General features: G+C 45.3%; 1 protein-coding gene across 8 annotated transcripts in view; it reads left to right on the forward strand.

Annotated features, from left to right (window-relative positions):
* The window catches only part of ADCYAP1R1 (ADCYAP receptor type I), a 146,129-nt gene that overhangs the window by 106,340 nt on the left and 15,199 nt on the right, over positions 1–24,590 (forward strand). For 3 of the 8 annotated variants that reach the window (XM_081882484.1, XM_081882486.1, XM_081882485.1), the window contains exons 13-15: positions 2,839–2,930; positions 10,939–10,980; positions 20,163–20,246. In XM_081882484.1, the coding sequence (XP_081738610.1) occupies positions 2,839–2,930; positions 10,939–10,980; positions 20,163–20,246 (218 nt within the window). The remainder of the gene's footprint in view (positions 1–2,838; positions 2,931–10,938; positions 10,981–20,162; positions 20,247–24,590) is intronic. The other 5 variants (XM_081882487.1, XM_081882488.1, XM_081882490.1 and 2 more) reach the window with 3 other exon arrangements.

Here is a 24,590-nt window from a genome sequence, read left to right on the forward strand (position 1 = left end):
ATCTTCCATCTAAAGGAACCGGTTGGTAATAATGTCAAATCCATTTTCAAAGCGTTATGGTCGGAGCAGGTCTTTGGGCAGATTTCCACTTTCCTGACCTTAGGTGCCAGACCTCTAGTAATCCATATTTGGTCGATTCTTGTCCAAGTCAGATGGGCTTCAGAGAAGAATGTTCCTTCTTTTCCCAAGGGGTTTCTCGTTCTCCAAATATCAATCCAACCCATATTGTCTGTCATTTCAAAAAAAGTCTTTGGTAGTCTGCCATCTTTAGTAACTTTTTGGCTTTGCGACTTATCCATGTTAGTTGATACAATCCCGTTCATATCTCCCATCATGATGATGTTGTCATAGTCCAGGTATTCCAGCATGCTCTCATGCAACTTCTTATAAAATTCCGATTTCCCTTCATTTGGTGAGTAGATTCCTAATAGCATAATTTTTTCTCCTTGATGTTGTATTTCAATTGCCAAAATTCTGCCATGTTCATCTTTAAATAGCAATTTAGGTGAAAGGCTCTCTTTCTTTACTCTGTCTGAAGATATAAATTCCTGACCAAGTCTTTTATTTACCAATACTTTTCTGTGGAGCCTAGTCACATGTGTTTCTTGCAAGCAGATAATGTCCAATTGTTCCTTTTTTAATATATGAAAGATTTTCTTCCTTTTTTCCGGAATGTTGCAGCCATTTATGTTCCAGCTCAGAAGTTGCAGAGACATCCTGGATAAATCTGGTTATTTTTCAGGGGGTGGTATCTTATTCTCTGGATCTTCAGGGTCCAAGGGTGCCGGTGCCTTTGGTGCTCCAGGCCCCGGAAGTGATCCAAGTCCTTTATGAAGGTCTTCTCCGTACTGGTTCAGAAACTTGTCTCTGTCTTCCAATGTTCTAATTTTAATCTTCCTCCCTCTAAAAGTAAAAGATAATCCTTGAGGAAAGTCCCACCTAAAGATGATTGAGTTGCTCCTCAGTAGTCTTGCTAGTTCCAGATACTCAGATCTCAAATCCAAAAGCTGTCTAGGAATGTCCTTGTAAATTTCAATTCTTTTACCCAAAATGTCCAGTGATTTTCCGTAGTGTAGGCCCAGAATCTTGTCCCTCTCCTCCTTTGATCTCAATGTTATCAAGCAGTCTCTGGGCTTGTCTTTTCTTGTCAGTCTTCCAAGTCTGAAAGCTGATGTAATTTTAAAGTCTTTCTCCTCAAGGTTCCAGTGCTTGGAAGATATTTTGGTCAAAAACTCAGCCAGGTTGTCTTCTTCTACTTCGGATACAGATCTTATCCTTAAGTTAGTCTCCCTATTTTTCAATTCAATCATCGAGAGATAGGTCTGACGTTCACCTACTTGTTTGTTGAGTGGTCTCACCTCTTTTTCTAACTTTCCAAGTCTTTGGCTAGTATCTTCAGCCAATTTCCTGTTCTCCCCTGTAGCCTCCTCCAATTTTGCAATCGTTTGAACGTTCTGTGCCACTTGTCCAGTTAGTCTATTTAGACATTCTGTGTTCTGATCTATTTTCGATGTTTGTTCGTCAGCCTTTTTATCCAAAGATTCCACTCTCTTATCCAAAGATTCCAATTTTTCATAAATTTTTTCCAAGATAGAAGCAGCTGTTCCTGAAGCCATATCCTCCAGTTGTAATTCCTCTGTCTCTCCTCCCCCTGCCTGTGGCAGGGAGGCAGCTTCTTCCTCAGAGTGCAAAATAGGCACAGACGATCTGCGTTGTTGTAAAGTTGAGGCTAAGGTTGTTTGTCTCGTTCTTGGTCTTTGTTCTTTTTCTTTAGTCTCCTTTTTCTTTGCGCCACTCATTCCAAGTTTATCTGATAGTCAAGGTCAAGCTGAGTTGTTCCCATGAGAAAGAGACGGCCCAGTTGGCAGCACTCAGCCAGCAGGCCGGGAAATAGAAAGTAAAACAATATCACTGCTGTTAAGTCCAAAAACCTCTAGGGGGAGTTTAAAATGTCTTTCAGGAGGAAATACCCAAAACTAATGAAATTAATGTCCAAAAGCCTTCAAATGTTAAATTTTTAGCAGAGTTGGTGTTATAAAAACACAATGTCTCAAACAGTGCTTGCTGGTACTTCAGTTGGTGTTATAAAGTAACAAAGTCCAGACCTCTCAAATTTTTACCAATTTATGTATCAGAATATTTAAGTCTGCAAACTGACTGCTACTGTTGCCAGGCAGTTCCAGCACCTGGGTTTCTTCTTTAAATTGTAACTTCAACAGAGGAAGATATCACAGTCCATGCTAACACATAAATCCAATGCTTAAAATCCTTTTCTGCATTTAAAAGAAGTTCAATAGATGCTCAGATCCAATTAGTAAAAGATTCACTCACAGCCTCCACTCCTCCAGCTCTTTGCTTTGAAGTTTAGTGACAGCGGAAGACGGACTTCCTTTTTTTTCGTCCTCCGCTTTCAGCCAAATTCAGTTGCTTTGGTCTCTAATTGATTAAAAGTCCTTATTACTCACGGGTTGCTGCTTTTCAAGGTGCCAAATCCAGGAAGAAAGGTCAGCGCTCACCGGCAACAGCTTCGCGGCTTCTCTCCGCCGATTGCGGAACGACCCTCAGAGCCGCTGCCTCCTCCGCGATCCGGAGCCCCTTACGGGGTTCCTTCAACGTTTTGGGGGCAGCTCCTGGCGCCCGCCGGGTCCCGAGACCGCAGGCTTCTGCCGCCTGCGGTTTTCCGATGTGGGTCTCCGCTATGCCGTAGCGGACGACCCGTTTTCGTGCAGAGCTCCCTTCCCAGTTAGGAAAGGGCAGCCATTACCCTTCACGCCGCCTCCGGAAGTCCCTGTTCTTTGGTGATTCATGGATCCCTTTTCTTCTTTTCCTCTCTCCCAGATCAACTTCTTGCTTTTTGTGGGCATCATCATCATCCTCGTCCAGAAACTCCAGTCGCCTGATATCGGGGGCAACGAATCCAGCATTTACTTGTAAGTACAGGGCAGAACTGTCCAAGGAGCCGTAGTTGGTTTTGAGCTCTGACATACACATAGGAAAAAGTGAACATGTGGCTTGGGGAGGTTTCAATTTGGGAAGGCCGGACCGGAAGAAATGCCTCTCTCTAACTTGGATAGCCACCCCCGGTCAGCTTACACCAGTCTTCTTCAACCTTTGGGTCCCACGATTTGGGTGGACTACAACACCCATCATCCACAATAGTCGTGGATTATGGTTGTTGTAGTCCACCTTCATCTGAGGGATTGAAGGCTGGAGAACACTTGTGTAGACAATACTGAGCCAGAGAGGTCAATGGACTGACTCAGTTTAAGGCAGCTTTCTAAACAGTACATTTTCCTTTGCTTGGAATATCAGGCTAAGGAAGAATTGAGATGAAGATGAAAGGAGGAAAGCAAAGTTTCCCCATACGTATTTGAAACTTTGGGGTTGTCTTGGAATGTGTGTGCGTATTCCACTTAAGGACAACATAGCTACCGATGTTCCTAAATTTCTGTTTTTATTTTGTTAACGAACACAAAAGCTGATCCAAAGCACCACCTGTTGCAAACAGCCATGGCGGAAATCTTCTGCTCATATAGGTGATGTTTCTAAATTTATTTCAAAGCTAGAATGACCTTTTTTCCGGAGGAAAACCCATTTTAACAGGAGGCACAAGGAACAGGAGCAAGGGGGAAATAAGTATTTGGGAAGCCTCTTGCCATTCGTGGCTGTCATCACCGATTGCAGGAGAATGCAGATTTCTCTAACTTCAGCCAACTCTGTAATTGTTACTGGACTATAGCAGGTGGCGCTGTGGTCTAAACCACTGAGCCTCTTGGGCTCACCGATCGAAAGGTCGGCGGTTCAAATCCCCGCAATGGGGTGAGCTGCTGTTGCTCTGTCCCAGCTCCTGCCAACCTAGCAGTTTGAAAGCATACCAGTGCAAGTAGATAAATAGGTACCACTGCGGTGGGAAGGTAAACGGTGTTTCCATGCACTCTGGTTTCCTTCATGGTGTTCCATTGTGCCAGAAGCAATTTAGTCCTACTGGCCACATGACCCAGAAAGCTGTCTGTGGACAAACGCCAGCTCGCTCGGCCTGAAAGCGAGATGAGCACCACAACCCCATAGTCACCTTTGACTGGACTTAACCGTCCAGGGGTCCTTTACCTTTTACCTTTACCTTTATAGCTCCTATCGCCCCTGACCATTGGCCACATAAGCTGGGACTGGGGGTTCAGAGCCCCGCCCCCAAAATTTGGAGAATATCCCATTGGCTACCCCTGTTTTGTGGCATTGCACTCATTGGGTGACAGTTTCACCTCCGCTGGGTGGGCTTGTAAAGGAGGAAATACATTTTCCAGTCTGGATACCATTCATCTAAAAAGACTTCTGGACAGAGAGCTTTCCCAGTGTTCTGTGCATTGAATCAATTTATCTGACACCTCCGCATCTGTGTTGCTGGCTGGTACCCCAAATATTAGGTCAGCATTCCAGTAGGAAAATTATTGGTGCTGTAATTCGGGATGGGCCTTGCTATACTATCTCTCTGTAGGTCATGCCTTCTTCCAAGGTCACAGCTCTCGCCAGCCATAACTCACACCACTCAGTGCTTTTTATTACCTTAGAAAGCCCGCTAGAATGAGACAGTCTTTGCCATGCAAGGAAGATGCTTGTCTAACCCCTGTTGAGAATTTTATCCAGCCTGGGGTCACAGCATTCATACACAAGAGCATTCTGTGGTGTTCCTTCCAACCTGGCATGGCATATTTCTGCTTGAGGCTGTGCTGCTATGGAAAATGAAAGAACTGCCATTCTCCCCCAAAATGACCATTTGCTGCATGTTCACCATAGAGCTCACAGGAGAGCATTTTCTGTCAAGAGATTTGTCTTTAAAACAGCTCACAGGGGGTGATTCGGGGGAAGGGGGACCATAGCTCAGTGGTTTGTGTGTCTGCTTTGCATGTATAAGGTTTCAGGTTCAATTCCCAACATGCCCAGATAGAGCTGGGAATTCTCCTGACCTGAAACCATGGAGACCTGCTGCCGGTCTTTGTTCAGAATACTGTATTAGATCGAGGAAAGGCCTATCTCAGTACAGTTGTACCTTGGAAGTCAAACAGAATCCATTCCGGAAGTCGGTTCAACTTCCAAAACGTTCAAAAACCAAAGCATGGCTTCTGATTCGCTGCAGGAAGCTCCTGCAGCCAATCGGAAGCCGCAGAAGCCCTGTCGGATGTTTGGCTTCCAAAAATAGTTTGCAAACCAGAACAATCACTTTCAGGTTTGTGGCGTCCGAGACCAAAATGTTCGGGAGCTAAGCTGTTCAACATCCAAGGTACGACTGTATAAGGAAACTTCCTCTGTCCCCAAGCACCACATATCAAATGTTCTAATACTCCCATCAGCTTCCAAGATTTCAGAGCCTAGAGCCCACATGGCGAACACATCTGCTGTTGATTTTTTTCCTATGTGTATGGTTAGCAACAGCAAAACAGAGACAGGCGACGTCATTTCCCCGTTTTCATTTGCTGCCATTTTTTAATTTCTGTTCATGTTGGTTTGCTGCTTCCTGTCCGGAGTCCCGCAGAAATGTCCAACGTTGGTGTCTGTGTTGCAAAGAATTGTCGATCTCGGTGCTACTTAGTGACCTTAAGCTGACTACTCTTGCAAAATATTCACGGCGCCTTCAAAATGTGCATGGTTGTCAATATATGTAACCTGTGGTCATGCAGAGATCCTGCATACGGATTGTACTGACAATATAATGATGTGTGCGTGTCTTGAACCCAGAGCTTCAGTGCATGTGCAGAGTTCCAGGGGGGTACATACTGCCCTATTCCTCTAACATCAGGGTAAAGGGACCCCCATGCACACAATGAGGGACATGCATAAGTGTTGGTTTGCAGCTGTCTGCTCCAATCAAGGTGTTCTTTTTGGTCATATGAGATCCAGGGCATGTACAGAGCTCATCTCCGAACAAGGGCTTCCTTCTGTATAGCAAGCAGAGGTTGTGTTCACAAAGGGGTATAAGATCAGAGCTTTGTGGGAATGTTCAGGGAGGCAGGAGAGGATATATTTTTTATTAATATCCTTCCTAACTTGCGTTAGCAAGTTCCTTTACTTAACAGAGTTTTACGTTCCCCTTTTAAACACACAGCAGGTAGCTGGTTGCAGGCTTGTGTAAGCCTCTCAGTATTAGATTCCTGGTAAGTTCCCTTATATCCCTCTTAAAAAGAATAAACACACAAGAATCCTATTTAAAGTCAATAAAAGAAGTTTACTCACATCATCAGTTCACAGTTGGATCCCTGGAGGCAGACCAGACTTAGTTACAGATATATAGCTGTGGATCTGTCCCATATGGGGATAATCCCAGTGTCCTCTGTTGGCAAAAAGCATTTTTAGCTAAAAAGCTGCTCCAATGATGGAGGAAATCAAAAAGAGAGAGTGTGCTGCGTGCCTTGTCCTTTTGTTACCTGGACAGGTAAGGTCACGCCCACCTCTAGTCACATGCCAAAGGAAGTATGTCCCAGCCAGGAGGAAACAGGAAGTTTTCAACTGGCTGCACCAAACATTCCCCCGCATGTCTACTCTAGGAAAACAAGGAATGTTGTACTTGACTGCTACTTATGTATCACATCCCACAAACTTCTCTGCATTGGAGGTAAGGAGGCGAGGTGGGGAAACACTGAGGCTATTTCAGCTCTGTGAGAACATCCAAAGACTAGAAAATAAATTGGATAGATCGTATACCGTTGCTTATTTCTGCCATAAATGTTGACTTTTGAAGAAAGTGGAGAGCGGATGGGAATGAGGAATGGGGGAAAGAATATTATATATTATTCAATATATGAGAAGGAATACAGAATCCTGAAGGGTCAGAGAAGCCACAACATCAGAAGAAGAAGAGACCCACTATCCATTCCAATCTAAAATATTTTACTGAGCTTTTCCACATTTTCTAGCAACGCATTTCTAAGGACTAGAATCTCAGTTTACGTTTTGCTGCTTGATTTGGCACTGCAGAAACTGGATTCCATCGCCAGTAATATTCCCTTTCCCCCTTTTGAAGATGGGGACAACATTTGCCACAGGAGGGTGGGAACGATTCATCGCTAAGGAAGATACCAGATTCTACCACACAGAAGACCCTGCGGCTCAACTTCTGGCATCACAGGACTTTGGGGAACAGATGCTGGGAAATGCTTTTTTAAAAGCAGAGATCCCGGAGAGCCTCATGGGCAGGGTCATTTGAACCCAGCTGTATTGTGCAACCAACACTTCTATCTCTTTCTACCTCTCTGCTTAGCAGCAGACACGAACCTCTTCTTCTCTTATAAGGCTCCATTACAGAGAGCTGCTAAGCGCAGTTAGAATGGCTGCTTGCCACAACTCAGCAAATTAACTGATGGTTTCAACATGGGCGGTGGAAACTCTGGCTCTGGAAGGTTTCTATGCTTATGCAATTAGAGCTGTCCTGGGCAGAAGTCCGGTGAGGCTAAAAGGGGGGTTTTGCATCTTGATTTCTCAGTGTCTAAATGCCACCTGAAAAGAGCTGTCCTCCCTAAACCATGGGGAAGATGTAAAGTGTTATTTATAAATGTTTATATTCCTCCAACTAGCTTAAGCATTGACATCGATAGCAAGTGGAAAAGATTAGAAACCTTTGTTAAGTTGCCGATTTTGGATTATCCGGGGGCAAAGGTCCTGCTGGTGGGTGATCTCAACGCAAGGCTAGGGCCAGATGACTCCAGCTTAGCAACCAAATACAGGTGCAAAGTCGGGTTTCCCAAGATGCTTAGCCCAGAAGACCGCCAGACCCCAAGGCTATCTATGGACCAATATTCAAACTACGCCGGCGCCTGCCTTTTCAAATTTCTGAGGCAGCTAAATTTACACATTCTAAATGGGGTGATATCCCTGGGGAATATACATTCCTGTCAGGGTCAAAAACTAGTACAATTGACTATATATTGACCAATAGCGAATTATTAGCAAAAACTGAGCGATTAAAAGTGTTCCCCTATGTAGAAGGGGATCACTTTCCATTTCACCTGCAGGTATCCCTCAAAAACAAGACATTCCTTCTGAAAACAATTCCTGGAAGCAGATTTTCTGTGGCATTCTGCTAAGTCATCTCAGGCCTACAGAATTTTCGATTATGGAGATACAGTGGTACCTCAGTTTCAGAACGGTCCTGTTTACGAACTATTTGGTTTACGAACTCCGCAAAACCAGAAGTAGTGTCCCGGTTTGTGAACTTTACCTCGGTCTAAGAACAGAATCTGAATGGTGGAAAGGCAGCGGTGGTGGGAGGCCTCATTAGGGAAAGCGCACCTCGGTTTAAGAATGGTTTCGGTTTAAGAACGGACTTCCAGAACGGATTAAGTTCATAAACCGAGGTACCACTGTACTAATGCAAATATTCTGGGGCTAAGATATGAACTCTGGCCCATCCACAACTGTTGGTATTAGCAGCAGGTGAGCAGGAATTGGACAGTTCTATGGCTGCGTACACACCATACATTTAAAGCACGCAATTCCCCCCTGGTGAATCCTGGGAACTGTAGTTTACCCGCTCACAGAGGTGCAGTTCCCTGCACTCTTAGGAAACTACATTTCCCAGGATTGTTTGGGGGGAAGCCATGTGCTGCAAATGTCTAGTGTACGTGACCAATCTGTCCATCAGGTTAAATAGCAGGGGATGTTAAGATACTGTCGTTTGCAAGTCAAAGCATAATAAAGAGAAGTAACAGCAGTCCACTGTTTTTCCATCCAACCTTTTTTCGCTTGTGCATTGCCCATGTGGATGTTTATTTGCTTGCCAACCCATGAATGCAAAAAGGGGACTTTCGCTTACTGCAAATCAAGCCCACCCAACGGTTCAGTTAGCACAAGGCAAAAGCTTGAAGTTTAAGACAGGCAGAGCTTGGCTTGTTAGTTTGATGCACTGAAACTGGACCTGAAACTGGGACTTGCTAAAGATGGTTGCGTGCATTCTTGTAACTTATAATCCATCTTGGCAATATTTGACTCAATGGCATGGACTGTTTGGACAACATTTCCAGATCATAAATGCTGTTGTATTTAGAGGTATTAGAAACAATGGAAACGATCGATCCTTAGCACAATTGCCTGCCAATCTTAAGACTTAATTTTCCAAAAGCAGCCTTCAAAGACTTCATACGACTTTTTTTTAAAAGAATTATGAAATGTTTGCATTTTTTAAGTGAAAAATTTCATTTCATCTCCATTTATTGATACACACCAGCTCCAATCGTATGTAGCAATAGTGTTGCACAATGCACTGCTATTGGGCTTTATTTTGTGGTACATTCATTTTGTTACCTAAATATATTTCTTGCTCCCCAATGGGATGATGTGCATCTATATGATCAGGTGTATAAAAATTCAGGGTATCATGGTATATGTCAACTTCTGATTCCGTAAGTCGCTTTGAGGTCTTTTCTTTTTTTTAAAAAAGTGATTAATAAATATAATTAAAAATAATAAGAACAACAACAACTACACATTCAGTTCTCAGTCCAGAGAGGGATTTGCAAATGGAAAGTTGCTACATCAGAGCAACTCTGTTTATCAGCTGCAGATGCTACAAATCAAGCTGAACAAAAACCTCTCACCACTTTCATGTAGGGCACTTACTTACACATCACCAGAAAGAAAGAAGAGAGTTTATGACATCACCAGATTTGTATATGCTAATCCATATGTATGGACGCAGGTGGCACTGTGGTGTAAACCACAGAGCCTAGGGCTTGCTGATCAGAAGGTCGGCAGTTCGAATCCCCGCGATGGGGTGAGCTCCCGTTGCTCGGTTCCTGCTCCTGCCCACCTAGCAGTTCGAAAGCACGTCAAAGTTCAAGTAGATCAATAGGTACCGCTCCGGCGGGAAGGTAAATGGCATTTCCATGTGCTGCTCTGGTTCGCCAGAAGCAGCTTAGTCATGCTGGCCACATGACCCGGAAGCTGTACGCCGGCTCCCTCGGCCAATAAAGTGAGATGAGCGCTGCAACCCCAGAGTCGTCCGCGGCTGGACCCATGGTGGTCCCTTTACCTTTACCTAATCCATATGCATAGGTGCAAATTTGGAAATAATGACTATCATTTAAATAGGAATTGCAGCACATCTCACCTTAGTGGAGAAGACCCCAAGTGACATGTATGAGCAACCTCAAGACTTCATTTCCTGCTTCCTTCTCTTTAAACCAGACTTGGACTCAGGCAGAGGACACTTTCAAATAGCAGGCTTACAGCCCTTCAGAACACCCCACATAAGTCCTACACATCTTTAGCCTGAAGTCCAGTATGGTAGGATGTAAAAAAAAACCATCTGATTTTTGTAGCCAGGGAGGTCTGATTCAGATGTGGCATTTGATGGTCACTGCTTCCATGTGGGCAGCATTCCATGCAGTCAGTACCACGTGCAGCCAGAATGACAATGTTTCACTGTTTACAGATGCGCCCATGGCCACATAGTACCTCACCCAAGTGGAACGATTTGTTTCTTGCTCATAGCCAGCTTCAAACCTTATTCAAATGTCTCCAGCCAATAGGCTCCAGTCTTCTGTCTATGGCACCAGGAGGCAGATCTGCGCTTTGTCTTAGAGTCCTGGGGTTGCACCATGTTAAGTGCCCTCCAGGAATTGTTGGACTACAACTCCCATCATCATCCCTAACCATGGGATGATGGGAGGTGGAGTCCAAGACCAAGTGGAGAGCACCATGTTGGCCACCTGTCCATTTATTATCACTATAATTAGATTTGGTTCAATGCATAAAATCTCGTCGCCACCTGTCATTATTTTGACAGCTGTGCAGTAAGCCAACGTGCCTGACTATCATCTTGGTTTTATTCTGGCTTGCACCCTCCTTTTCTTCCTTTACTTTGTCACCTTAATAGCACCTTTTGTCATCATGCATGTTGAAAGCATGCATATATATTTAGCTAACGCAGGTGTGCATCATTCCTCCAACTAGCTTCATGGTGGAAAGAGAGGAGAAACATGGCATATCCCATCGGTAGGTATAATTTTACCTCTAGGGGGAAAATGAATAAGACTTAGATTAAAGGATCCCAGTGTTCTAATGTTTTCTGGGTGTGTGTGTGTGGAGAAACACTTCTTTTTTAAAAGGCAAAATGTGTTTAAATTATGCAGATAAAGTCATTTCACAATAATAAATAATAATAAATTTTATTTATGTCCCGCCCTCCCCAGCCGAAGCTGGGCTCAGGGCGGCTAACAACAATCAAAATAGTCCAACATTCTAAAAACATTCATTATAAAATTAATTAAAATCAAATTAAAATCAAATTAATGGCAACCATCAAGCAAAATTCTGTGCAGATTGCCAGAGGAGGGGGTCAGGCTACGCCCTGACCAAAGGCCTGGTGGAACAGCTCTGTCTTGCAGGCCCTGCGGAAAGATGTCAGGTCCCACAGGGCCCTTGTCTCTTGTGACAGAGCGTTCCACCAGATTGGAGCCGCGGCCGAGAAAGCCCTGGCTCTAGTTGAGGCTAGCCTAACCTCTCTGTGGCCTGGGATCTTTAGGATGTTTTTATTTGCAGACCGTAAATTTCTCTGTGGGGCATACCAGAAGAGGCGGTCCCGTAGGTACGAGGGTCCTAGGCCGTATAGGGCTTTAAAGGTTAAAACCAACACCTTAAAGTGTCTACCTTGCATAATTTATTCTGCTTTTGCAAAACCATGGGAAAGGACAGAGACCTTTAGAGCAGGCAAAGAGACGTGTGTCCAAAGAGCCCAGAAGTTCACACGAAGGGTCCTTTGCTTTTCTTCGCTGCTGAAAAGACAAGCCATCGTTCAGGTTCAAAAGAGGCTTGTCTCTTCAGCATCTAAAACTACCTTGAAGAAAATAGCCAAGCAAGAATCCAGCTGTGCACACACTTCTCTTAAGAGTATAGAAAGCTGCTTTACACCAGATCAGGCTACTACCCAAGTTTGGTCAACTCTGACTGGCAGCAGCCCTTCAGGTACTCAGCCAGAGAAAGGTCTTTTCCATCACCTGATACTTTTTAACTGGAGATGCTGGAGGCTGAACCCAAAACCTTCTGCAGAGGATCCGTTCTACCTGTGGCCGATAGCCCCAAAACATAGGCAATTAAAAACAGCCCACTTTGAAGATAAAGCTTTGATATTCCAGCTATTTTTTTGAACCATGTCATGTCCCTGGTTTTGGAGTGCCTAGTAGGTTCCCAATTTGCCAAACTTTGCTTATTCAGTGGTACCTCAGGTTAAGTACCGTATTTTTCGTCCCATAGGACGCTCCGTCCCATAGGACACACCTAGTTTTCCTTTATTTCCCCCCCAAAAGCAGGACGGGGAAACCGAACCAGGTCGAGGAACAGCGGGATGGTGACACTGCACCTCCCTGCTGTCCCCTGAGCTTGTGGGGCTGGCCGATGTCTGTCCGGCGTGTGGGGCGCTCTGCTTCAGGGTGCCCCGCCCGCCGGGCGGCTGGCTGCTATCCGCAGCGTGGGGAGCCCTGCGGGGAACTCCTGCAGGGCTCCCCATGCTGCGGATGTCTGTCCGGCGCGCGGGCGCTCTGCTTCAGAGCACCCCGCCCCCCGGGTGGCAGGCTGCTATCCGCGGCATGGGGAGTCCTGCAGGGAACTCCCACAGGGCTGCCTAGGCTGCGGATGTCTTCCAGAAGCCTGGAGAGTGAGAGGGGTTGGTGTGCGCCGACCCCTCTCGCTCTCCACGCTTCAGCGAAAGCCTGCATTCGCCCCATAGGATGCACCCAGATTTCCCCTTCATTTTTGAAGGGGGAAAAGTGCGTCCTTAGGGCGAAAAATACGGTACTTAATTTTTTCCGGAGGTCCATACTTAACCTGGAACTGTTCTTAACCCAAAGCACCACTTTAGCTAATGGGGCCTCCTGCTGCTGCCGCGCCACCGGAGCACGATTTCTGTTCTCATCCTGAAGCAAAGTTCTTAACCTGAAGCACTATTTCTGCGTTAGCGGAGTCTGTAACCTGAAGCGTATGCAACCTGAGGTACCACTGTATATGGCTGTTCCACAAAGGGCAGATTGGGCCATTGCAGGAGCTAAAAGCTCTGGATGTGTTGTCTGAAGACAATTCAGTAGCTTCATCATACAGCTCCCCAGATCTCAATAGAGGCTAGGCTGTTAAACGATGCAACACCTTTGTTGCTGCAGTTGTGCTGATTGCCAGTGCACCTCTGGGCTAGAGTTGCCATATTTCAAGAGGTAGAAATCTGGACAGAAAAAGTTGTCGAGCTTTTTTGAGGGTGATCGCCTGATAGCCCTCCTCCGCTGCTGTCAAGCCTGAGCGCCAGAACCAGAGCTGGCAACACACTTCCTTTTTTAAAAAAAATCCAAAATCAAGGACATTTGCTTTATAATGTAAAATCCTACCCATCAGAAGATGGTCATGTAGGACCCCCTCAGGGCAGGATTTAGGTTTGATGAGGCCCTAAGCTACTGAAGGCAATGGGTCCCTTTAGATGTCCAGTTGTCCTTTGTCAACAACAAATTGTCACTGGTTTTTTGTCTGTTGAATATATGCTATACGGTAATTTATGGACCTCATAGGTATCTAAAGCCATTTGCACATAACAAAATGTGTATTTTATCAAAGTAATTGATATAGAAATGAGCAAAGCAGTGGTATTTTAGGGAGCAGGCTAGCAGGAGGAGCCTACACAACACAAAACATTGTTGCTGTATGTAGGTTTTACTTTATTAGTTTTTTATCTTATATTTTGGAAATGTACACCCAGTTTTTTTTCTTTTAATTTTTTTGGGGGTGCCCACGAGAGTGGGGCCCCTAAGCTATAGCCTGTTTAGCTTATACATAAACCCGGCACTGGGACCCTCAAAAGAAGACATGTCTGGGGATTCCCAGACGTATGACAACCCTACTCTGGGCCCAAATCTAAATTTGGATTTAAAGCTCAAACCAGGGTGAGGAACCTGAGAAATGGGTGTATCTTTCTAGACTGCTTTCTCTGGCTGGTCTTCATCTTCCCAGCCACACACACACACACACACACACACACACACACACACACAGGCCCTATTTCACATCCCTGAGTGCTTTTGCCTGGCTGGAATATGGGCAGAGGATAGAGAGGGGTCCTTGAGTTTGTGTTTGGAACTGACTTGCTGTGCGAGGATAATATTTAAATACACTCCAACAAACATCGAGTGGAATATCTCCTGAAGGATTTGAGTGCATTTCCTTTTCCTCCTGAGTAGCACCAAATTTAAGCTACAACATGGAGCCTCAGCTTATGAGAGGCCTCTTAAGAACGAACAAACATGATCCCTTTAAAAAATCATGAAAGAAAGTGTTTTACGTTTTATGTTAGGGGCAGAAAGCACACAGTTGCCTTGCCCCTTCCATTTAGAAATTGCTAAACCACAGAGCTGTTTGTCTGTTGCTGTACATCAAAACATTTTCAGGAATGCTTAATAAGAAGTCAGAAGGCATTTTCATTGAAAGGTATTTTGTACGCAGCTAGGCTTATTGCAAGACCTATGCTTTAGTTGAATGCATTGCAGGGACTTTGAAATATACTCAGAGTCGAGTAGTAATTTCATGCTCTTTATTTCAGCTCATAGAAACAGTGATTGAATCCCCCCCCCCCGAACCTCAGACTTTTGTATACATTATTTACACAATGAGTACCGTCTGATTGGTTGATTATGTTTCCCTCCTGGAGCCTGATTGGGCTGCTGCTGCAGGCCAATCAGTTGTTGCATCCTAGCAACCTACCGGCCCAATAGGCTGATTAACTTCCTCCTAGGGTCTGATTGGGCTGCTCCTGCAAGCCAATCAGGTTGTTGCATTTTAGGATCCTACCTGCCTATTGTTCTAGGATCCAAGAGACTTCATGACCGTTGGAGCCTATTCCAACTTTAGAAGCCTATGATTCTATGAATTGTTACTTTTCAGTTGCTCCATGACCTACTTATTGATACATAAACAACTATTATTTCTATTTTCTGTTCTGTATTTTTTCCTGTAAGAATACAGCACTTCTTCTTTTTTGTCCTGTGATGCCTCTTAAACGTGACAATGTTTAGGGCAGGGATAAAGAACCCTTTTGGCTGCATGGGCCAGACGCTTATCAGGATTCGCCTTTTGGGCCAAACTTGACAGGCGTGTGAGGCTTCCAACCTGCCAAAATCACTCACACATCTTCGCAAGTCCTCCGTTTATACTTGGGAACCATAAGGGTTCCTGTCAGAGACTGGGCAGAGGAGGAATGCTGGAGACCACCTCCCCAACCTGACCCTTCCAGAGAAGGAGAAAAAGATAGTTCAGAATTACAACAGGGGTTTGAGGGAGGTCACAAGGGAGGGAGGTCACAGAGAAGATGAGGGGAAAGTTGGGAAATAAAGGGAGAGAAAGAGGAGGAGCTGGCTGATGTATTGTCATTAGAAAGCATTCCAGACCCACCATCACCCAGAACCCAGCAAGCCTTAAAAGTGATGCATGCTCTGGTTATCTCCCGCTTGGACTACTGCATGGGGCTACCTTTGAAGGTGACCCAGAAACTACAACTAATCCAGAATGCGGCAGCCAGACTGGTGACTGGGAGTGGTCACCGAGACCATATAACACCAGTCCTGAAAGGCCTACAAAGTATGTTTCCGAGCACAATTCAAAGTGTCGTTGTTGACCTTTAAAGCCCTAAACGGCTTCGGCACAGTAGACCTGAAGGAGCATCTCCACCCCCATCGTTCTGCCCGGACACTGAAGTCCACCTCCGTGGGCCTTCTGGTGGTTCCCTCCCTGCGAGAAGTAAGGTTACAGCGATTTAGCGCTTCTGCACATGCGTGACCACCAAAACCTGGAAGTAACCCGTCCTGGTACTTCCGGGTTTCGGCTGTCCATAACCCAAAAAAATGCAGCCTGAAGTTTCTGTAACCTGAGGTATGACTGTATGTACAAAATGGAATTCCTATTTTGTCAGTCCCATAGTGGTGGTGGGGAAATGACCCCATGGGCCAAATTATACCAGTGTCCCATTCAGCCAAGATTGGCCCACAACCCAGAGGTTCCCCACCCCTAGCCAGGGCTTCAGCAGGTTTAATCCAGCCCTGTTTATGAGTGTGATTGTGTGCAAATGTTTGCCATACCTTCATAAACACTTGGTAGAGCTACAAGGAACCAAATAGTATTGCTTAGGAGGGCCAGTTTGTGGACTTACAAGGTAGTCATCCCTTATGTAGAGCAGAGCTGAGGAGCCTCCAGCCCTCCAGATGTTGCTGGACTCCATCTCCTTTATCCCTGACCACTGCCACTCATGTTGATGGGAGCTGGAATCCAGCAAAATCTGGAAGGCCAGTGAGGCATCTGATCAAGGCCTGTATTTTAAAAATAAGCTTAAAGGTGTTTTTATGCCACGCAGAAGACCACCTGGGTTTGGCATATGTTTTATCTTCCTGGACAAGGGCCCCCTGATTTATAGCAGGAGCCAAAATTCTCAAAGTTGTAAAAAGGGAATTACAGGCTAAGAGCAAAGGTTACTAGGTTACTGACCCTACAGAATACAATGAAGCTGCAAAAGCACTCATTGTTTAACAAAATATAATACCATGTGTCTTCCATTAGAGACTTGAGCCACAGATTAAAGGGCAAGAGCTAATGGGAAAAGCAGCTGGCCAGGAAAGGGGTTGTAAACTGAAGAAGTTTTTACTTTGAAAAGGCCTTTGCTTCTAAAAAAATCTATATATGTTATGTATGAAATATATTGGCTTAAATGTAATTATGCAAAGGATTTAGAAAGTAAGAAAAGTTAGATTCTTATGTTAGATTCTTATTTCATAGAATCATAGAATCATATAGTTGGAAGAGACCACAAGGGCCATCGAGTCCAACCCCCTGCCAAGCAGGAAACACCATCAGAGCACTCCTGACATATGGTTGTCAAGCCTCTGCTTAAAGACCTCCAAAGAAGGAGATTTCATTGATGGTGTGTGAGAATGTGAACCCAAGATCTCTGACCTCTGTTTAAAATAAAAATTTAAAACCATTAACCATCTGTTTTGGAGGGCAAAAGGGCAAGGAGGGCAAGAGGTGAGCTGGTAATTAAGGTGCCTTGTTGAGGCAAATGTAAGATATATGACTACTTATTTGCCACTTTTATAGATAGAAGGAAATATAGCTCTTTGTCTCCCATAAAAGGCAATAGGAAATGGGTGTATCTTTTATGATTGGTTCTAGCAAACAGCCAATAGGAATTTCAACCAGGCTGATTGGACAGAGGCAGCCAAAGGAGGAGCAAGGGGGCTGAGCTGAGGAAATATAAGTGCTGACCATCAGGGCTGGAGTGGGCAGAGCTTTGGTAACCATATACCACTGTGTCTCTCATTTATTTGTCTGGCAAATAAATTATCATTTTAATTTCTCTATTGCTGCGTTGAATATTTCATTCCAGCTAAGCGTTAACCACAAGCAGGGTGCTACACTAGATGTTCCCATCCCTGATCTAGAGGGTAGACCTCCTAATAGATTTTAGCAACCATAGCTAAGACTACAGCCTCTACCTCCACAGGCCCTAGACCTCCAGTTCCAGATGTGAGACCCAATACCTCCATCACAGCCTGTGATCTTCCCACGCCTGATGTTCTCATGTCACTGTTTGGTTGTGGTTGAGGTTTAGCGTTGCTCTTCCATATTTATATGCTTGGATTCAGAGAAACAGAGGATTGGGTGATTTTGAGATCTGGGAGAACAAACACTTAGGAACAGAATCCTTTGCCAACATTCATTTGGGGGAAAATCAGTTGAAATGCGATGCTTATATCCACCAAGGCTTTTTTAATCCATTAAAATGACCTGCGAATTCCCCGTTGATTGATCTGATGTAGCTTTATGCAAAAGGGAAAGATAGAGTATCTGCTTCCCAATCTTCACCTGTTGCTTCCACAGAAATTGCAACAGCGGCAGCAATTGCTCTCAACTTTGCCGCTGACAGTGACAGCTAGAAACCCATTTCTCCCCTCCCTGCCCCCCATTATTACAAAGAGGAATGTGAAAGCAAAAAGTCCCTGTTGTGCAATTCTTTACCTGCCTTCAAACAAGGAAGTCCTATTGAGGCTAGTGTTCAGAACTAGAACCCGCATTCCATTTCCAAGTTCCATTGTGGGATACAGAAACATGCAAAATGAACCTCTGAGACCATCTCTCTGGTGGTCGCATATCGCAGACCCCCACAGGTGTAACGGGAGTATGTTGCAGAAACGTAGAGAAATACCAAGAATAATACATTATCATCGCTGTGTGTGAGAACTCCATTCTCCAAGAGTAGACAGGTTCAATCTAATCTGGGCAGCGGACCTCCCATCCATAGCTTGCCCTAGTTAGCCAACCCAATGAAGAAAACATGCAACAAATAATGTACAGTAGTACCTTGGTTCTCAAACTTAATCCGTTCCGGGACTCCGTTCCAAAACCAAAGCGTTCCAAAACCAAGGCACGCTTTCCCATAGAAAGTAATGCAAAATGGATTAATCCGTTTCAGATTTTTAAAAACCACCCCTAAAACAGCAACTTAACATGAATTTTGCTATCTAACGAGACCATTGATCCATAGAATGAAAGCAATAAACAATGTACTGTACAATAAAATAAGTAAGACAGTATTGTAGATGATAAATATTTAATTTTTTCCCCCTTACTTGCACTGATGATAGTCATTGTTAGTATGGGGGGCTTTTATCCATTTCTGCAGTCACACAATCAATCAGCTGAACTGGGTTCCACACAGTCACAAAAACAAATTAACCAAAAAAAGCCTAAAAAGAAAAAACCCTCACACAAAATAAATAGCAAAAACAAAAGTGCCAAATACAGTGTACCTTGGTTCTCAAACTTGAACCATTCCAGAAGTCCGTTTGACTTCCAAAATGTTCAGAAACCAAGGCATGGCTTCTGATCAGTGCAGGAGCCCCGGAAACAATAGCTGACAGCCGTGTCGGATGTTTGGCTTCCAAAAAACATTCAAAAACCGGAATACTTACTTCCGGGTTTTCAGTGTTTGGGAACCAAAGCGTTTGAGTAGCAAGGCATTTGAGAACCAAGGTACCACTGTATAAACCAAACGTACTGTATGTATTTAACATTATGACACACACCAGGGTTGCACAACATCTTTGACAATCCTGGGACTGCACTGAGCAAAAGAGGGGTTTTGACGTTTTGAAGATCTAACAGTCTGAAAGATTTCAAACTTTCAAGGACATGGTATGGAAAAATTATATCGGGTGGGAGGATTTGCCCTCTATCCTAACACTCCTGGAAATCCAATGAAGCTGAAACATTGGAAGACTCGGGACAAATTAAAGAAAGGACTTGTTCATGAAGCGCACAGACTGTGGAACCGCCTGCCACAGGAGGCAGAGATTGCGACCAATTTAGATGGCTTTAACGTTGCTAAAGTTATTATCTCTATTGATGAGTTTGGTTTAAAAAAAGGCTTGGCTCTTCTGCACTGAGAACGACAGGAAAAAATAGCAATCAAATCGTTAGCAGCTGATGTGTTCGTGCCTCTTCTGTGGAACCTGCCTCGGACTTCCAAAGGATCTCTTTCATCTAATGTATTTTCTTAGTTCCACATAATCAACAGCAGGCCTTTAAATCGTGACGAGAACGTCCGACAAAATCTAAAATGGCTCCCTTGGGCGAAACCTCAAACAGATTTTCTGCCACGAGTATTTTAAACATTTGTGCTCATTGTTCCTCTGCGCCTCTGTCATTTGAATCTGCCACGTGAATATTCTGAAAATCTAAACAGCTGAGCAGATCTCCTTATAGTATATTCTCAATTTGCAAGGGGACTCCTTTTGCTAGCTGCATCTAAGATGTGTTTTGTTCAGTTAATTCGCCATCATTTATCGAATGGATGCACTATCTCTTTCTTTTCAAGCTTCTGCTGGTTCTGTGGCTGAATGCAAAAAAAAAAGCCTCTTCTCCTGTCTGTCCTCCTGCATCAATCCAGTATCCTTGCAAAAAAACTCCCCCCAAAACCTTCCATTTCCATGTGCCTGCCATGACGCTTCTTCCTTTTTTTGACATCTTAACCTATCCAAAATGTGTTCTGGGGTTTGACATGCCTCTTGGCCTTGTTGTGATAAGCTGAAACGAAAAAAGAGAGAGAAATCTATTTTCCTTTTTTATTTTTTATTTTCTTTGTTTGCTGTCACATTCAGCAGCTGCGTTCAGAAATGCTACTGTAAGTCCAGCAGGGCTAATCAACACGCTTGCAGGATGTCAGAACTGTCCACCATTACCTTGTAAGTTGTACGCAATCCTGTGGCGATATCTCTCTGTGTGTGTTTTTGATGCATGTTTGCTAAGACGTGGTCATAGCTGTAGCCGCCGCTGAGGGTAGCGTCTGTGTTTCTCGTCCGCTGCATGCTGGCTTTGTCTGTTACTTTCTGTGTGCTTTTTGCTGATAGCGCCCCAATGAGAGGAACGTCCATGTCTGAATGGTGCTGTTCCGTTGGGGCAAAACAGCAGCAACAACAACCCAAAATATGCAGGCTGTAGATTCAGGCAGACAAAAAAAAAGTATTCATTTACACAGTACGTGGTTAAACTATGGAACTCACTCCGACATGAGGCAGTGAGGGCCAACCATCTAGATGGCTTTGTAAAAGGATTAGAGGAATTCATGGAGGAGAAGGCTATAAATGGCTACTAGTCATGATGGCAATGATGCTTCTGGGATGCAGGTGGCGCTGTGGTCTAAACCACTGAGCCTCTTCTGGGCTTGCTGATCAGAAGATTGGCGGTTCGAATCCCTGCAACAGAGTGAGCTCCCGTTGCTCTGTCCCAGTTCCTGCCAGCCTAGCAGTCTGAAAGCACGCCAGTGCAAGTAGATAAATAGGTACCACTGTTGAAGGGAGGTAAACGACATTTCCGTGCGCTCAGGTTTCCATCACGGTGTTCCCTTGCACCAGAAGAGGTTTAGTGCTGCTGGCCACATGACCCGGAAAGCTGTCTGTGGACGAACGCCGGCTCCCTCGGCCTGAAGCAAGATGACCTGTATTTAAAGCCTCTGACCCCTCCTCCAAATTGTCAACATACAAAACTCCCCAGTAACCCAAATTAACCACTTAAAGGCCTGGGTTTATCCAAACCTGCCCAGTAACATCAGGGTGGCTTGTATTCCCCAACCGCAACACATGCTCTCCTTTAGGGAGAACACGTTTTGTGGGGGAGGAAGGGAAAGGAGAACATTAGCTGCTTTGAGACTCCTTAGGGTAGTTATAAAGCAGGATATCAAATCCAAACTCTTATGGATTTTGTACCCTACTCTAAAATAGATAATTCCTCTCATGGCTTTCTTTCCCTATCAGGAAGTGCAACCAGCTGATGAAGCTTCAGGGTGCCAGGTAAATGTTTAACAAAGAAGGGGGGAACACCCCCATACACTACCCTGTTCACATGGCCAGCCAGATGTCTGTGGGACACTCATAAGCAGGATTCCAGCACAGGAGCACTCTCACTTCCTGGGGGGGTTTCCCACAATTGCTATTCAGAAGCATTGCTGCCCAGGGGCGTCACAAGGGGAGGGGGTGCAGGTTGCCCCGGGTGTCATGCCTGGGGGGGTGACAAAATCCCCCCGGGCGGATCAGCTTGGTGACGCTTGCACCCCCAGCAGGAGGATTTTCGCTATTGGCGGGATCACCATCATGAAAATTTGCCTGCTGATCATGCAAATATGCCCGGTGTGCAGCGCTGGGTGCCAGGGATCCAAGCGCCACCCGCTGGCAACCCCTGGCAGGCGGCGAGCGCACCCCCAGCAGGCGGCACTCGCATCCCCAGCGCCACATGCTAGGCATATTTGCGCAATCAGCGGGCGGTGCTGACACCCCCAGGACAATTGGTGCTTTGCCAATGGCACTCCTGGGAGGATCAACACACCCCCATGGGTGGATTGCCCCGCCTCTATGGGCAGATCACCTGGCCCCCGGGTGCACATCATGTTTGCCACTCCGGGTGCCCCAGCAGCTTCCTCCACAACTGTTGTGGAGGAATGGCTAGTAGCCATCAGTAGTCCTCTCCTCCGCGGCCGAGGGGTATTTGTGAGTTTCTTTTCTTTCATTCTACAAATCATCTCACCAGCTTTCCACTCTCTGCAGCCCTCCAGGGTGTCCACACTTCAGCTTAAAGCCCAGGGGAAGACGTCATAAAGCAGTTCCTTCAGTGGGACATTTCTCAGATCGAGAAATGTGTGGGCACCCAGGGAGGCTGCAGGGTCCTTGAGAAATGTTGATGGGGAAGGAAAGAAGAAATACACACCATCCTTCACCCTCTCACAGTGATACAGTAGGTGCAAAACCCCACATTCACGGACACTCAGAAGTACAGTGGTACCTCAGGTTACATACGCTTCAGGTTAGATACGCTTCAGGTTACAGACTCTACTAACGCAGAAATAGTACCTTGGGTTAAGAACTTTGCTTCAGGATGAGAACAGAAATTGCGTGGCGGTTCTTAGAAGTGCCACATTCTTAGAAGTGGTGGGGTGGCAGTGGGAGGCCCCATTAGCTAAAGTGGTGCTTCAGGTTAAGAACAGTTTCAGGTTAAGAAAGGACCTCCAGAACAAATTAAGTTCTTAACCCGAGGTACCACTGTACTCTGAAAATAAGAGAGAGAGAAAATGAGGCCTCTTGTACGGGGGTGGGGGGGGGGACTTTCAAAGAATCAGAGGGCAGTTTCTGACATAGGCACAGCCCTCATCAGGACGAAGGAGAGAGAGAAGGGAAAAGTATATAACCTTCCTCTACATTGGTACTGCCCTTCTTGCCATTCATTGAAAGGGTGGGTGGTGAAGGTGGATGGGAGATGAGAGAGGTGCTTGGGGCGGGGAGCATTCAGCTATCTCCACTAACCCTCTGTTGCCTATAACCACTCAACAAGCTGGTCATTGTAGCTTGGTTGTCTGAATGGGCTTGCTTCTATCCTGCTCCCATGTGGCAAGAAGCAGAGTTTAGAAGTTCCCCCTCGCTGCTTGGCTGAAGAACTCATATGGCAAGCTTGCTTGGGTGAATGGTCGCCTAGGTGTTTCCCTACAAATTTCTCTGCAGATTTTGGATTTTGAAATGATCTACTCTTCTTCCTGAAATCGAACCGACGTGTGCTTCTGGTTTTGCCCTTCTGGTTTCTACTCCCTTGCTTCTTCTTTCAAGTAATGCTCTTTCTCCATGGTGCGGCATGGAGGAAGTGGACAGAGGAAACATTTCCCTCCCCTTCGCTTAAGAATAGAACTCGCGGACATCAATGAAGTTGAATGTTGGAAGATTCAGGATGGATAAAAAGAAAGCATTTCTTCATGTAACTATGGAACCAACCTGGAAGGCTTTAAAAGAGGATTAGTCCGATTCATGGAGAAGAGATAGTAGCTACTGATGGCTACTAGCCAATATCTGCCTCCACAGCTGCTGGAAACTGCAGCAGGAAATACCGTATTTTTTGCTCCATAAGATGCACTTTTCCCCTCCTAAAAACTAAGGGGAAATGTGTGTGCGTCTTATGGAGCAAATGCAGGCGGGAGGCTCTGCTCAGCGCTACCTTTAAAGAGCCACGTGGAGCGTGTGGGCTTTTCTGTGAGGTGGGAGAAGGGGGTGACGGGCTGCCCTCTGTTTCTTCCCACACCCCCCGGAAAAGCCAGCCAGAGGCACTGCCAGGCTCTGCTCAACGCTCCCTTGTAATGGCTCCCTTTCGTCCCTCATCCCACTTTGCTGGGAAACCAGCAGAAGAGGCGCTGAGCAGCTATCAATCTTGCTCTGCTGGCTTCTCAGCGAAGCCACTTACATGCTCTGAGCAGAATATTTCTTTTCTTGCTTTCCCCCGCTAAAAACTAGGTGTGTCTTATGGTCAGGTGAGTCTTATGTAGCAAAAAATACGGTAGTTATTCTTGTGGTCAAATCCTGTTTGCAGGTTTCCCACAGCCATCTGGTTGGCTTCTGTGAGAACACACATTCTTCGAAGTGTTTTTTTACAAAATAGTAAACACCATGTCTTGGCTCCAGCCAAGTTCTACTCAGAGAAAGTCCAGTGAAATTAATGGACTTAAGTTAGCCACATGCATTTGTTTCAGAGGGTTGGCTTCTGTTCAGACTAGCAATGGGCGCAACCTCGGAACTCACCTTTGCTTGAATTTCCAAATTCGGCACGGAGGTCAGCACCTGCTCAGCTTATCACAGCTTTCAGTTCCTTCAGTGGATCATCAGTGTCCATGTATCCAGGAATAAAGTGCGCACACAAAGACCTTCACAGTCATACCTTGGATCCCAAATACTTTGATACTCGGACGTTTTGGCTTGTGAACGCTGCAAACCCGGAAGTGAGTTTTCCAGTTTGTGAACTTTCTTTGGAACTCGATCGTCCCTGCGCGACTTCCGTGACTTCCAATTGGCTGCAGTAGCTTCCAGGGCCGGATTTAGGTTTGATGAGGCCCTAAGCTACTGAAGACAATGGAGCCCTTTATTTGTCCAGCTGTCCTTTGTCAACAACAAATTGTCACTGTTTTTTATGTTGAATACACAGTGGTACCTCGGGTTAAGTACTTAATTCGTTCCAGAGGTCCGTTCTTAACCTGAAGCTGTTCTTAACCTGAAGCACCACTT

This window comes from Podarcis melisellensis, assembly GCF_964234715.1.
Source record: "Podarcis melisellensis genome assembly, chromosome: 12".
Taxonomy (NCBI): Eukaryota; Metazoa; Chordata; class Lepidosauria; order Squamata; family Lacertidae; genus Podarcis; species Podarcis melisellensis.